At 44.6% G+C, this 14,974-nt stretch overlaps 2 protein-coding genes across 2 annotated transcripts in view; one reads left to right on the top strand and one right to left on the bottom strand.

Annotated features, from left to right (window-relative positions):
* Positions 1–12,817, top strand: part of flot1a (flotillin 1a) — a gene marked incomplete at both ends in the record, with an annotated part of 40,843 nt that extends 28,026 nt beyond the window's left edge. Inside the window, one exon of the mRNA XM_084327043.1 lies at positions 12,242–12,817. Coding sequence (XP_084183169.1) covers positions 12,242–12,817 — 576 coding nt within the window. The remainder of the gene's footprint in view (positions 1–12,241) is intronic.
* A 441-nt stretch (positions 12,818–13,258) lies between these two features.
* Positions 13,259–14,974, bottom strand: part of znf384a (zinc finger protein 384 a) — a 36,640-nt gene continuing 34,924 nt past the window's right edge. Inside the window, exon 11 of the mRNA XM_084327364.1 lies at positions 13,259–14,375. Within this exon, the coding sequence (XP_084183490.1) occupies positions 13,899–14,375 (477 nt within the window). The 3' untranslated portion in view covers positions 13,259–13,898. The remainder of the gene's footprint in view (positions 14,376–14,974) is intronic.

Raw genomic sequence — 14,974 nt, 5'->3', positions numbered from 1 at the left:
GAGTCGAAACTCCGTTAAGCTCCAGAGAGAGAGGCTGAAAACCCACAGTTGTTGCCCGACGGATGGGAGCCGAATCCCGGATCCGAGTTTTCTGATGAATAGCCCCAAAACATGGAGGTCGCGAACGCAATTTATACGCATGGAAGTATTGATTACGCCATAACGAATCATTAAACAAATATACCGTTAACTGGAATATGTTGTGTGTGCCTTTACACATATGTTGGATAGGATTAATTGGTTTGTCATTAACCAATAATAAACTTTCTGAATATGATTTGGGAGGGTTATAATAGAAGAAAGACAGTGTAAACAATATAAAGTTATGTGAATAAACCGCGAAATAATAACTAATTCCTTGGTCAATAGAAGTCTCTCTGATACTTTCTGAATATGATTTGGGAGGGTTATAATAGAAGAAAGACAGTGTAAACAATATAACGTTATGTGACTAAACCGCGAAATAACAACGTTATGTTATATAATGTTACAATGTACAGTTTCTAACAGCTGGCTGTGTTGTGAAATGTGCATAACGTTATGAATAAACCACGAAGTCACGCGAAATAAATAACGTTATACGCGAATCTGGTAGTACATTTCTGCTTATCTTCTTGATATGATAACATTACATCCGCCTTTTACGGCGTGACGAGCTAAACCAATCAGAGAAGGGCTTCGCTCAACCAATCAGAGAGGGGTCTGCAGAAATGGAGCTCAACCAATCAGAGAGGGGTCTGCAGAAATGCGGCTACGAATTGTAGAGACGCGTGACAGTCTCCGGCCTCCCGGACCAACAGTAGGGGGGGGGGGGGGGTGCGCAACAACCAGGAAGGGGGTCGGGAATTGGCATAACGACTAACAGTGGGATGGGAGAAAAATCGGAAAAAGGAGGGGGGGAAAAGATAAAAAAAAAAAATAGTTGTACTACTGACCTAGGTTGGGTGGGTCACATGACAATATCGTCCTGAATATTATACAACTGGTCTCAGATCAGCACTGACGATAGGGAGGTGTAGTGGTTACTTCCTGGTCTATAGGGAGGTGTAGTGTGGTTACTTCCTGGTCTATAGGGAGGTGTAGTGTGGTTACTTCCTGGTCTATAGGGAGGTGTAGTGGTTACTTCCTGGTCTATAGGGAGGTGTGTGGTTACTTCCTGGTCTATAGGGAGGTGTAGTGTGGTTACTTCCTGGTCTATAGGGAGGTGTAGTGGTTACTTCCTGGTCTATAGGGAGGTGTAGTGGTTACGTCATTGCTGTTTCCGGCCGGTCCACCATCTTGAAAACGCAACGTATTTCCCCATTGCCCATTTCTAAATTGTCTCGTTTAAAACAAATAAAGCATGAACATTTGCATGGTGTACCTTTCTGTGCGTATTCATCCACAATCTATAGCTCAACATGAAAATATTCAAAATTAATCGTAAAAAAAAATATATTGCAGAATTTTATTTCAACCAAAAATTAATGTTAGTGATAGAAGGGAACTCGTTTTGTGCAAAAATGGAAAGCTTTTCAATGTTCATGAGGCAGAATTGTTACAATAGCTCATAATCCATTTTCCCAAAGATAAATCCCTGTACGGGTGGACCTCCAAAGTGACGTCAGACTACACCTCCCTATAGTAGGGTAGGAATTTACCTGATGGTTCATCTAAAGTTACCAAACGAGACGACCAAATAGTCGACAGGGTATCTGCAGGGTATTAAAAAGTCTTAGAAAGTATTATGAGCTTGGTGCGTCTGGCGAGAGCTCGTATGGAACGTGTGAGAGTTTAAATTTGCACGCAAATACAGCCACCAGTTCAGTGTCTGCTATGTGTTTTGTTTTTGCTAGTATGGTCGTGAAATTGGTGTAAAATTTTGCTCCAAGTGGTATTAAAGACTTAAATTGAACCTGTTGAAACCTGCAGATACCCTGGTCTAAAAACATAAGAACTGTACCATGCAGACGATTGACGTCGACGTCATTTGGACTTTGTGAATTAAATATGCATTGAGTGTTTTTCACCTGGTATGGATTTATGTTCTGCTGATGATGTGCTTTCTCGCCACTGTGTGTTGTGAAATATTTGGATGTTTTAATATCCTACTAAACCTCTATTTATTTCTTAATCGTATTTAATAAATAAATAAATGTGTTTTAGATGTTTGATTGGAGCCGGTTATGAGCAGATGTCACCAGGTTGTCGGTGTGTAGCACGTGGCGTCGTGAACAGCTTTACTCTCGTAGCATTTGGAATGTGTGAAATATAATTATTGAGATATTTAACGTTAACCGTTTGCACTTCTGAATCCATTATCACTATGTCATTCATATAGAATCAAGAAAAGAGGGTGGGGTTTGAGATCAGTCAGACCACGCAACAATCCTGTCAAATTATGTTCTTGAACATAGAAAACGGGGTTGACTTGACTGCTTTAAAGTCTGAAAGGCCTTGATTCGTCACTTTTAAGTATAATTGATTTTCACTTTTTATTTATTCACTTTTTTATCTTTGTGTTTAATTGTAAACTATTTAACTTTCAAATTGTGATATGCCTTGCAATTCTTACTGTATGTATCACAGAGCCCCCTCCCCCATGTATTGTGATACTATCTTGAAGTATCGTCATAGTATTGTGACGACCCTCCCCCACATTGTTGTCTGCTTGCTCTGCTCTGTGTCACAGGATTGGTGGGGTGAGCTGGGGGAGGGTCTTCAGGCTGATTGGCGCACACCTGGGTCGGTGGGGGAGGGTCTTCAGGCTGATTGGGGCGCACCTGGGTCGGTGGGGGAGGGTCTTCAGGCTGATTGGGGCACACCTGGGTCGGTGGGGGAGGGTCTTCAGGCTGATTGGGGCACACCTGGGTCGGTGGGGGAGGGTCTTCAGGCTGATTGGCGCACACCTGGGTCGGTGGGGGAGGGTCATCAGGCTAATTGGGGCACACCTGGGTCGGTGGGGGAGGGTCATCAGGCTAATTGGGGCACACCTGGGTCGGTGGGGGAGGGTCATCAGGCTAATTGGGGCACACCTGGGTCGGTGGGGGAGGGTCATCAGGCTAATTGGGGCGCACCTGGGTCGGTGGGGGAGGGTCATCAGGCTAATTGGGGCGCACCTGGGTCGGTGGGGGAGGGTCATCAGGCTAATTGGGGCGCACCTGGGTCGGTGGGGGAGGGTCATCAGGCTAATTGGGGCGCACCTGGGTCGGTGGGGGAGGGTCATCAGGCTAATTGGGGCACACCTGGGTCGGTGTGTCCCAGTCAGGATATAGAGGGAGGCTTCCTCTGGTCTCTGGTGATCTCTCCACCTGGTTTTGTTCCTTTTGTTTGGTTGGACACTGACTTTTGTTTAGACACTTACAACATTCATGCTGCACATACATTCGCATCCACACACTGCTTACACACTGATACTCATTCATATTGGCTGATAATTAGTATAATTAAATAAAAGATTTTGTTATTTCTTAAATTTGTGCCCGTGTCTCCCCTTGTTGCCAGCTTGTAACGGTATCGTATTGTGATACCATCATGAAGTATCATCATTGTGAAGGCCAAGGAGTTATCTTTTCTATTCGACACCTCCTTTGCTCTGTATTTTCACTGGCGATAGTAAATCTGTATCACACCGTTAACGCTTTGAAGGAATTTATTTACACCCGGTCTCCATTAGCTATGTTCAGCCTGGCTGTGGCTAGCCATGGTCTAGTGTGGTATTCTGGGATGGTTGGGTTTGCCTCTCCATTGTGTTTCCTGTAAACTGGTTGCTAGGCAACCTTTCAAAAACAACTGTGGTACACAAGCTAAACCATGATGATACAACAGTCTCAGCCTGGTCTAGCCAGGTTGCGTGTTGCTTAATGACAGCGGAAGAGTGCAAGGGCGCTTCCGCATTCTTCGCCGCGCATGCGCATGAGGTCCTCGCTTAGTTCAGACGCCCCATTCAACACGGTGAATCCCAAACTCGAGACTCCGTTAAGCTCCAGAGAGAGAGGCTGAAAACCGCCAGTTCTTGCCCGACGGATGGGAGCCGAATCGGGATCCGAGTTGTCTGATGAATAGCCCCAAAACATGGAGGTTGCGATTCGCGAACGGCGCCGGCTTCGCTGACCAGAGCTCTCTCAGATTCAAAATTGCAGCCTGGAACATACATGTTTCGGAACCAATGTGTAACTAGACAGTTACAATATAACATTTATATTAATTAACCCAGTTAATGCCTTAAGAGAAAGAGTCTGGTGGTCTATTACTACGGAAATGTTGTGTCTTACTAATAATAACTAATTCCGCGGTCAATATAAGTCTCTGTGATACTTTCTGAATATGATTTGGGAATGGGCAGGGTTATATTAGAAGAAAGACAGTGTAAACAATATAATTAACTCTGAATATAATAATGACGAAAAATAAACAGGATACACAACACAACAAGGTGCACTACCCTGTTTATTTTTATGTACTAGAAGATAGATACCAACATCACCGTCTTCTCCAGTCAGACTAGAAGATAGATACCAACATCACCATCTTCTCCAGAGTCAGACTAGAAGATAGATACCAACATCACCATCTTCTCCAGAGTCAGACTAGAAGACGGTTACAGTGGGTGACAATATTGTCACAAGGAAAGATGAAATTACCTACCTGGGTTCCATCCTAGAGGCTAATCTTTCCTGTGACAAAATGGCATCCAATGTAATAAAAAAAGTCAACCAACGAACTTGATTCTTGTACCGGATCTCCTCTCTGGTAAACAAGAATACCCTGAAGACTCTAGCAGGAGCACTCATTCAAGGGTACTACGACTATGCTTGCACCTCATGGTACCAAAGCACCTCAAAGGCACTAAAAAACAAATTACAAACATCTCAAAACAAGCTAGTCAGACTACTGCTTGACCTGACTCCTAGAACCCACCTCACCCCTGCCCACTTTGACAACCTAGGATGGCTTAGAGTAGACGACAGAGTACAGCAACTTGCAATGGGCCTGGTCTACAAGATACACTACGCGACCAAGGTACCCATGTACATGTCAAAATACTTCCCAAAGGTCAGTGAATACCACGATCACAACACCAGAGGGAGCTCCACAAATCATGTAAAACCCAGATTCGGCTCAAACAAGGGACTAAACACGTTTCGCAATTATGCCACATCAATGTGGAACGCCCTACCTAAAGCTGTAAAGGAATGTGAATCACTACCCACTTTCAAAAACACTCTCAAAAAACACCTACATGAGACTGCAATTCGAAACTGGCCCCTACAAATGTCCTAACCTAGTTGTACAGTAAATGACCAAGTAAGGCTTTGTCAGTATTCCAATGTACAGTGTAAAATGTGTGTCCCCCCCCTACCCAACCCCCCCCCCCCCACCTCCAATGTACAGCCCCCACCCAACCAACCTCCTCCAATGTACAGTTTCTACGCCAAATGTATATACACTCCTTTTCTGGACACTTTTGTATCACAAACAGTACTGTATTTGCAAATCTGGTATGTCATAAATGTATAGATGTAGCAGTACTGTCTATCTGTATGTCATGTATGTCATATATGTTATGATGAATTGAAAATGGGGGACCCTGATGTAAACAAGACGAAAGTCTTTCTCTGGTCTGCATCCCCTTAACAATTGTATGTATTGAGCCGTACTGTACTGTACCCATTCTGCAATCTGTTAATAAACTTTTCAATCAATCAATCAAGATAGATACCAACATCACGTCTTCTCCAGAGTCAGACTAGAAGATAGACCCCAACATCACCGTCTGCAGCACCCACGTTTCAGCACTGTTTGATGAACATTGTTACTCCGCTGAAAGAGTTGTACCCTTCCTCCTGACTTGTAGAGAGATTTGGATAAAAGTCAAAATGTAAATGTTGTATAAATGCAGTCCATTTACCACTAGCCTATAGGATAAAACTCAGGGATGGGTATTTATGGCCAACAGCTAGCTGCTCCGACGGTCCGTATCTGCTTCCATTCATTTGTGCTAAGCTAGGCTGCTTTCCAGATAGCTTTCTATTTAATTGGTATCCATCTTCTCGTCTGACTCTGGAGAAGATAGTGAGGTAATTTCCCATAATGTTGGCTTGTTCCTTTAACCCTTTCACTGCCGCACTACCAAATGGTTAACCCTTTCACTGTCGTCTGTAGTGTGATAGTAAAGGGTTAACCTTCTGTAGTGTGGTAGTGAAAGGGTTAACCTGGCAAATTGGCTAATAGAACATTTTGATGAAGGTTTAACTGGGAAGGAGGGTGCCTTACATAGGTAGCTATATCAAAGGAGTTGCAGTTAAGTGCCTTGCTCAATGGCACATGGGTTAGATTAGATTAAAATGTTGTGTCATCATACAGCACAAGTGCAGTACAATGAAAATAAGTTTGTCATCCAACCAGAGTGCAAATGTAACAGTAAAGTGCAATAGTAATATACAATGCAGTACAGGTGATTAAACTGGATGTCAAATATATAAATGAGTACTACTGAGTAATAGTGCTAATCAGATGTATGTACAGAGAGTTGTAGTATTAATATGTGCAGTGATACAGGTATAAAGACACAATGGTAGCAGGTCATACTGGCCAGCAGCATAACTAGTAGCTTAAGAGTAGGTAAGGGATATGTGAGCCTGGGTCACATGACAACAGTAGTAATATGTTTCAATGAGCCTGGGTCACATGACAACAGTAGTAATATGTTTCAATGAGCCTGGGTCACATGACAACAGTAGTAAGTTGGTCGCCTCACAGCAAGAAGGTCCTGGGTCCGATTTCCACTTGGGGACCAGGTTGCCAGGTACCCAAGCGGGGTATCTCCCGGGCCTTTCTGTGTGGTCTGCATGTTCTCCCCGTGCTCGCAAAGGTTTCCCCTCCAGAAAAAGAGAGATAAACCCAATGCACAACAGATCGAGAATGCTCTTGTGTCCCTGACGAAGACAGACAGAAGCACAGCCTGGTCTATACTATTCATTCATACCGATCTATACTATTCATCTATCTATCCTGATCTATACTATTCATTCATCCCGATCTATACTATTCATCTATCTATCCTGATCTATACTATTCATTAATCCATCCATCCTGATCTATACTATTCATATATCCATCCTGATCTATAATATTAATTCATCCATCCTGATCTATACTATTCATTCATCCTGATCTATAATATTAATTCATCCATCCTGATCTATACTATTTATTCATCCTGATCTATACTATTCATTCATCCTGATCTATAATATTAATTCATCCATCCTGATCTATACTATTCATTCATCCTGATCTATACTATTTATTCATCCTGATCTATACTATTCATCCATTCTGATCTATACTATTTATTCATCCATCCTGATCTATACTATTCATCCATCCTGATCTATACTATTCATTAATTAATTAATTAATTAATTACAAAAGATAATCTTGAGGGTTTTTTCATCTTTAACTGTTTCCAAGCTTTATTGTCCTTACAGGAAGTAACAGTCTATTCAGATGAGCAAAGTGTAACATTGTGCAGTTTGCAACCGCTAGGGTGTAGAGGGTCGTTAATAACTGGATTACCAGGAGCATCAATAATAACAACATTAACAACAATATTGAGAACTTCTGTTATTTTTTCTTTTTTAAAGACACGTAATGAAACACAAGGAGTGTACACTGAGAGAGCTAGCCAATCACATAGCGTGCTCAAGAACGGGGCTTTCTGATTGGGTGGATAAGTCTGTAAAACGATGGCAGTGTCCCAAGGCGACAGGCTCACAGTTGGTCGTTTGATCAGAAATGTTAGATCAGTTTACTATTCAATTCTCTTTACTATTATGTTCAGTTTCAAGAACCCCTTTTAAACTCCAAAGAAGCTGGGTTTTAATTTCTAAATAAATACATTTAACAGGGTTTTGATTTGTAACAAATTGGATTTGAACTCTTACCCCTGTGTGACCTGAATCAGATTGAATTTGTTTAATAAAAACACACAGAGCCATCAAATCAGTCATATAGGGTTTAAAAAAAAAAAATAGAGAATAATAATAAATCAGATTTTCCGTGTTTAGGCAGAGAAACACAGGACTTTAGAAACTGAACCCAAAACAGAAACGGATCTTATGGTGAAAAGTCTTTAGTTTTAAAGTTTTAACAAAGCCAAGTCATCAGACAGCGACATACTATAAACAAGGCGGCACGCGGCCGAATATTTGGTGCTTTTAAAATATTTGTTTTCTTTTCATGTTCATATGCTTTACAGAGAGGAGACATTTCCCTTTTATGGATGAAAAAAGTCTTATCTAGTTTATGTACAGGATACCGTAATACAATAATGCCTCAGACTGAGAGTAATAAGGATAACGTTTGCATACAATAATAATAATGAAGGTAGTAATAGTTATTATGAAAGGTTCCTTAAAATAAAATAAAAAAAAACGTAACAGTACCTGTCAGCCATTTTGTCACACAATCACTATTTTCCTATTTACCCGCTCCGTAGGACCTGTCTCAAACCCCGCCCACTTCCCATGACCCTCCAATCACAGAGGATTGAGGAAAAGAGGGGGGCTTTGAGACGGGTCCGTTTTGAGTTCTTTACTAGAGTTGGAATATAGAAAATGGTCTCTGAATTAAAAAACAAAAAGAAACAAAAAGAAACTGGTCTGTTGGTGATTCTTACTCCCGACTCTTCACACTCATGCAGTATTTTGTTCCCCTCCGACACGTTCATTCACACATTCCTCTGTTGGTAGAAAAATACATACATATGATATAGCCTACAGTACAACCAAGAAAAAAAAATACAATGACTAAGAAGTGCCTTCTTAATGGCCGCCTGCCCCTCCCCCACACGTCCCTCCCTTTTTGGAAAATGTGCTTATTTGCCATCTACCCTGGAGTTAGATAAGCAGATACATACCCGCACCGTTAGCCTAGCTTAGCGTCATTCACTGGAAGTAGGTGTGCCAGTGTAGCCTAGTTCCAAACAGTCATGAAATACACTCCAAAATGTTCCTGTAAACATGTTGTGTGTTTTTCAAAAGGATTTTGAGGTGATGAAATCACTGCGCCCAGGCAGCAGTGATCGGCAAAAAAAAATCAGAGTATATATCTACTTAGAAAACGAAAATGTCTAATAATTTTTTTTCTCCACGTGGTAAATACACAGGTCACAACATGTTTACAGGAACGTTTTGGAGTTGTATTTGGAGTGTATTTCGTGACTGTTTGGAACTAGGCTACACTGGCACACCTACTTCCAGTGAATGACGCTAAGCTAGGCTAACGGTGCGGCTGTTCCCTAAGCCTAATGCATGCACAGAAAAGAAAAGGGTATGTATCTGCTTGTCTAACTCCAGGGTAGATGGCAAATAAGCTAATTTCCCAAAAAGTTGGCGTGTTCCTTTAACGACCGCCAAACCGTCCTATTCATTCACAAACCGTCACAAACCGTCTATTTATTCACAAACCTTCCCGTCCGATTCATTCAATATACTGTGTTTTTCCTCGATTCCTCACCTCTACTGTCCGGGAGTGTTTCACAAACCAGAGGTTACAAAGTTAGCAAGATAACCAACCAACCCCCCCCAAAAAGAAAATAAATCATCATTAACTTCTGATATTTTGTTCAAATATCATTTTTTTTTACATTCCTAAACATTCAAGTTTATTGTGATAGATACAAATCCAAAAACATCAGGATAGCTACGTTCACACTGCAAGTCAAAAGTGGCCCAAATCAGATTTTTTTTTGTGTGAACAGCACAAATTCTTATAAATTCTGATTTGGGCCACTTTCATAATGTGCTCCTAAATCAGATACAGGTCAGATCTTTTGCAATGTGACCTCAGTCTGACTTTCACGTCACTCTATATTGACATGTGTCGCTATTCTTTACGTCCATCTTCTTTATTGTTCATTTGCGCATGCGGGTCAGTTCAGGAGCATGTGACCAGTTTACACTGGAATCTGATATTGGTCACATTAAAAAAAAATAATAATAATGTGAACAACCAAACCAAAAAATCTGATCTGAGCAATAAATCTGAATTGAGCACTAAGGCCTTGTCCAGATGAAGACGAAACCGATCTTTTTCGTTTTCATTTCAAAAAAGTTTTTCGTAAACACGAAATCGTCTCAAGAAATATGTGCGTCCAAACGAAACCACTGGAAACGCTGTATCGCTGCCACAAATGCACAAAATAAACGTCTTTCCTGTCTTAGACGTTGCTCTTTTATTTTGAAACCCCCCCCCGACCGGAAGTGTTATTGTTGTTTTCGCTAACAACTTGTGTCGTCCGGTTCTGTTGCTTTTGAGCCAACGCTAGTTTCCAAAGGAGAGGAGAGAGACACCGCGGCTCACATGCGCAAATGCAGCTACGGGCAAGCGATGACGAGGAGGAAGAGCTGCTGATTTTAAATCGGCAGGCGAGAGAGAGAGCGCGTCAAAGCCGTATATACTGTAATATGGCGCGGTCGTAGGCACGACGACAGCACAGCTCAAACTACCTGTTGTATTAAATTAATTTATTGATGTTTAACTTGTCCTCCTGTGTCCAGTCCTTTCGACTAGCCCCACCCGTTCATTGTAAACAATGATGCATGTAATTGTATTAACGTTACTGTGTGTGTTGTAGCTATGTTAATAACGAGCATGCGGGTTATGGGAGAGGTGGGCTATCGCGTCACCGGTTCAGGAAAGATGCGTACTGGCTTGTAAAGACAGGAACGCAACGGTGGCGTTGATTGATTTATTGCGTCTTCAGATTTGTTCACTCTGGGACACGTTCTCAGAAAATAGCTTATTCAGGCTCCTAGAACACGGTTCCGTCTGGACAAAACGGGCATACGATAAAATACTTTGGCGGATACACCCAAAATCATCGTCGTCTGGACAAGGCCTAAAGGCCTCTGCATGCTACAGAAACTTCAAAGCAACTGCACCACAACATCGACAAAGCAACAGTGTTTTAGACACTCTGCCTTTATGCTTCTGCAACATCGACGCGCAAAGTTAGTTTAACTAAAGTTAGTTTAGGTTCGTGTTAACGTTAGATAATGTACAAAATAAACGTATTTCCGGTGATTTTAGACGTCGCTCTTTTATTTTGAAAACCGACCGGAAGTGTTATAGTGTCTGTTGCTAGCAGCTTAACTTTCTGTGCTTTTCGAGCTAACGTTACCGTAACATCATTAGTTTCCAATGGAGAGGACCTCGGCTCACATGCAGCTCAAACTACCTATTGGAATAAATTAATTGATTGATGTTTAACTTGTCCCTGTGTGTGTCCAGTCATTTCGACTAGCAAACGTTGTATTTAACGTTACCTCAGGACGGATACCATTGTATTTACTTGGTTAGCTATGTAGCTAATGTGGATAGCATTTTGAATAGACCCAATGCTAGCTGGCTGGCTACAGCTTTATTTACTAAATTATGGAGGCTTTTTAATCGTCAAGGTAAGAGAGGATTTGTCATGATCAACTGAAGGCGTATGCTATGGAACAATATGTGCTTGGGTTTTCAGAAAAAGGCGAGCTATGTGACGCTAATTATTTAGCGTCAACGCTAGAAACAACAATGGAGGATGATATTCTCTGCGGGACTAATATTATTCTATGACAGCCCCGCCCCCATTCGCTAACCAACCAATCACTGCTACGCAATATCAACGCAACGGTTGTTTAGGTTAGATTTGAGGGACATGTACGCAACGTCCAAGCAACACAGTCTACAAGACCCTCTAAAACAACCGCGCTGAAATCGCGCCGATGTTGTGTTGCAGTTGCTCTGAAGTTTCTGTAGCATGCAGAGGCCTTAAGGCTGTCAGTGTGAACGCAGCCGATAGGAGTTCAATCTTTTTTTTCCCTCCAAAAAATTATCTGGCTAACAGTGAACCCCCCCTCACTGAAACACCCCCCCCCCCCCCCCTCACTGAAACAACCCCCCCCCCCCCCCTCACTGAAACAACTCCCTCCCACCCCCCCTCACTGAACCCCATCCTCCCACCCCCCTCACTGAACCCCACCCTCCCACCCCCCCTCACTGAACCCCATCCTCCCACCCCCCCCCCCCACTGAACCCCACCCTCCCACCCACCCTCACTGAACCCCACCCCCCCTGGGAGGAACGACAGGATGGAGCGTTTCTCAGAGGCAGCAGATTGGGCCTCAACATTCACCACACAGCTCCCCCGCATCATCCTGCTCCTCTTCCTCTCCTCTCCTCTTCCTCTCCTCCTCCTCTTCCTCCTCAGTCTCCGATTGGATCTTTAAACATTCAACCTCCATTCTCCATCACGCCCCTCCTGTGTCACTCCGAGGCAGTGCATCTTCCACCACGCCCCTCCTGTGTCACTCCGAGGCAGTGCATCTTCCACCACGCCCCTCCTGTGTCACTCCGAGGCAGTGCATCTTCCACCACGCCCCTCCTGTGTCACTCCGAGGCAGTGCATCTTCCACCACGCCCCTCCTGTGTCACTCCGAGGCAGTGCATCTTCCACCACGCCCCTCCTGTGTCACTCCAAGGCAGTGCATCTTCCACCACGCCCCTCCTGTGTCACTCCAAGGCAGTGCATCTTCCACCACGCCCCTCCTGTGTCACTCCGAGGCAGTGCATCTTCCACCACGCCCCTCCTGTGTCACTCCGAGGCAGTGCATCTTCCACCACGCCCCTCCTGTGTCACTCCGAGGCAGTGCATCTTCCACCACGCCCCTCCTGTGTCACTCAGAGGCAGTGCATCTTCCACCACGCCCCTCCTGTGTCACTCCAAGGCAGTGCATCTTCCACCACGCCCCTCCTGTGTCACTCCAAGGCACCTCCGACCTGCTGATCTCAGTCAGTCTTCATCACCTCTGACCTCTGACCTGCTGATCTCAGTCAGTCTTCATCACCTCTGACCTCCGTCTGTCCCCTTTGTAAAAACACAGTCGCGCTCCAGTCATCACTTTAAGTGCAAACTCACGGTTTTGCTGTAGGATATAATAATACGATTGATGGTGTTTTGTCAGCGCGTTGTTCTGAGATCAGTGAAGCCTCTCCGTTATGGGTATCGTTGGATTTTATCGATACTACTACTCTTATCGATACTGCTTAACGGTTCGGTATTTTATCGATACTCTCATCGGTTCTTTTAGATTATTATAATTTTTTTTTTTTTCTTTATACATTTATTATTTGAACGGCTTAAGGCTATATCTGTACTTGATGTTTGTTTGTTGTGTTGCATACTTGAAATAAACTTCAATCCAATCAACCCCCCCCCCTCTCTTAAAAACAAAAACCTGTGTTTAACCTAGGCACCTAGCCATCTATAAAACATCATGCTAAAACTGTGAAACAAATGTCCTAAAGAAAGAAATAGAGAGAAGAGAGAGACTGTTCTGAGGTCAGTGAAGCCTCTCCGTTATCCTCTAACCACCACCAGACTTCACTGGACTGAGAACACCAGGGTCGGAGGAGGAAGAGAGAGACTGTTCTGAGGTCAGTGAAGCCTCTCCGTTATCCTCTAACCACCACCAGACTTCACTGGACTGAGAACACCAGCGTCGGAGGAGGAGGAAGAGAGAGACTGTTCTGAGGTCAGTGAAGCCTCTCCGTTATCCTCTAACCACCACCAGACTTCACTGGACTGAGAACACCAGCGTCGGAGGAGGAGGAGGAGGAGGAGGAGGAAGAGAGAGACTGTTCCGAGGTCAGTGAAGCCTCTCAGTTATCCTCTAACCACCACCAGACTTCACTGGACAGAGAACGCCAGCGTCGGAGGAAGAAGAAGAGAGACTGTTCTGAGGTCAGTGAAGCCTCTCCGTTATCCTCTAACCACCACCAGACTTCACTGGACTGAGAACACCAGCGTCGGAGGAGGAAGAGGAGGAGGAGGAGGAGGAAGAGAGACTGAGACCCGTCTGCGTCGTCTAGGAGTTCATGTGCTCCACCTGTATGGCCGAGGTGGAGACGGTGAGACAGAGGTCCTTGTGGGCCGCGGAGAGGTCCGCCACGCTCACCGGCTTGTACTGGATCTCCCCCCCCACCGACACCGGCTTGTACTGGATCTCCCCCACCGACACGGTCTTGTACTGGTGCAGGTCGAAGGGACAGGAGAGCACGGCGCCCACCGGCAGCTGGAGCTGCTGCTGATAGACGGGATGTCCGGCCGCGTTGGGGTTCTGGTTGGTGTTCTGGTTGTTGGGGTTGGTCTGGTTGTTGTTGTTGTTGTTGTTGTTGGGGATCCGGCCCGCTCCCCCCCCTCCTCCTCCTCCTCCTCTCCCCCGGCCACGCCCCCTGCCCCGCCCCCCGGCGGTGAGACCCTGGGCCTGCTGAGCCGCCAGCGCCGCCGCCACCGTCAGCGGGTCTGGGTTGTGTTTCTTCATGTGTTTCATCAGGTAGTTCTCCTAGAGAGAGAGAGAGAGAGAGAGAGAGAGAGAGAGAGAGAGAGAGAGAGAGAGAGAGAGAGAGAGGCAGGGACATAGAGAGAGAGACAGAGAGAGAGAGACAGAGAGAGACAGACAGAGAGAGCGAGACAGACAGAGAGAGCGAGACAGGGACATAGAGAGAGAGAGACAGAGGGAGAGAGAGAGAGACAGAGGGAGAGAGAGAGAGAGAAATACAGAGAGAGAGAGAGAGAGAGACAAGAAGAAAGAGAGACAAAGAGAAAGAGAGAGACGGTGTGAGAGAGAGGGAGAGAAAGAGAGCGGAGCGAAACAGAGAAAGAGGTTTTAGTTTCACAACACAAAAAAAAACATTATAGGCAATGCTCTTACCGTCTTCTCCAGAGTCAGACAACAAGATAGATACCAGTTTCCTCTCTGTGCGTTCAGTAGAACGCAGTAACAAGACAGGTGGGACTGGCAGGCGGTAACAGGACAGGTGGGACTGGCAGGCAGTAACAGGACAGGTGGGACTGGCAGGCAGTAACAAGACAGGTGGGACTGGCAGGCGGTAACAGGACAGGTGGGACTGGCAGGCAGTAACAGGACAGGTGGGACTGGCA

This window comes from Notolepis coatsorum (assembly GCF_963971535.1).
Source record: "Notolepis coatsorum genome assembly, chromosome: 13".
Classification (NCBI taxonomy): Eukaryota; Metazoa; Chordata; class Actinopteri; order Aulopiformes; family Paralepididae; genus Notolepis; species Notolepis coatsorum.
The sequence above is the reverse complement of the archived record's forward strand: the minus strand, read 5'-3'. Positions and strand labels throughout refer to the sequence as shown.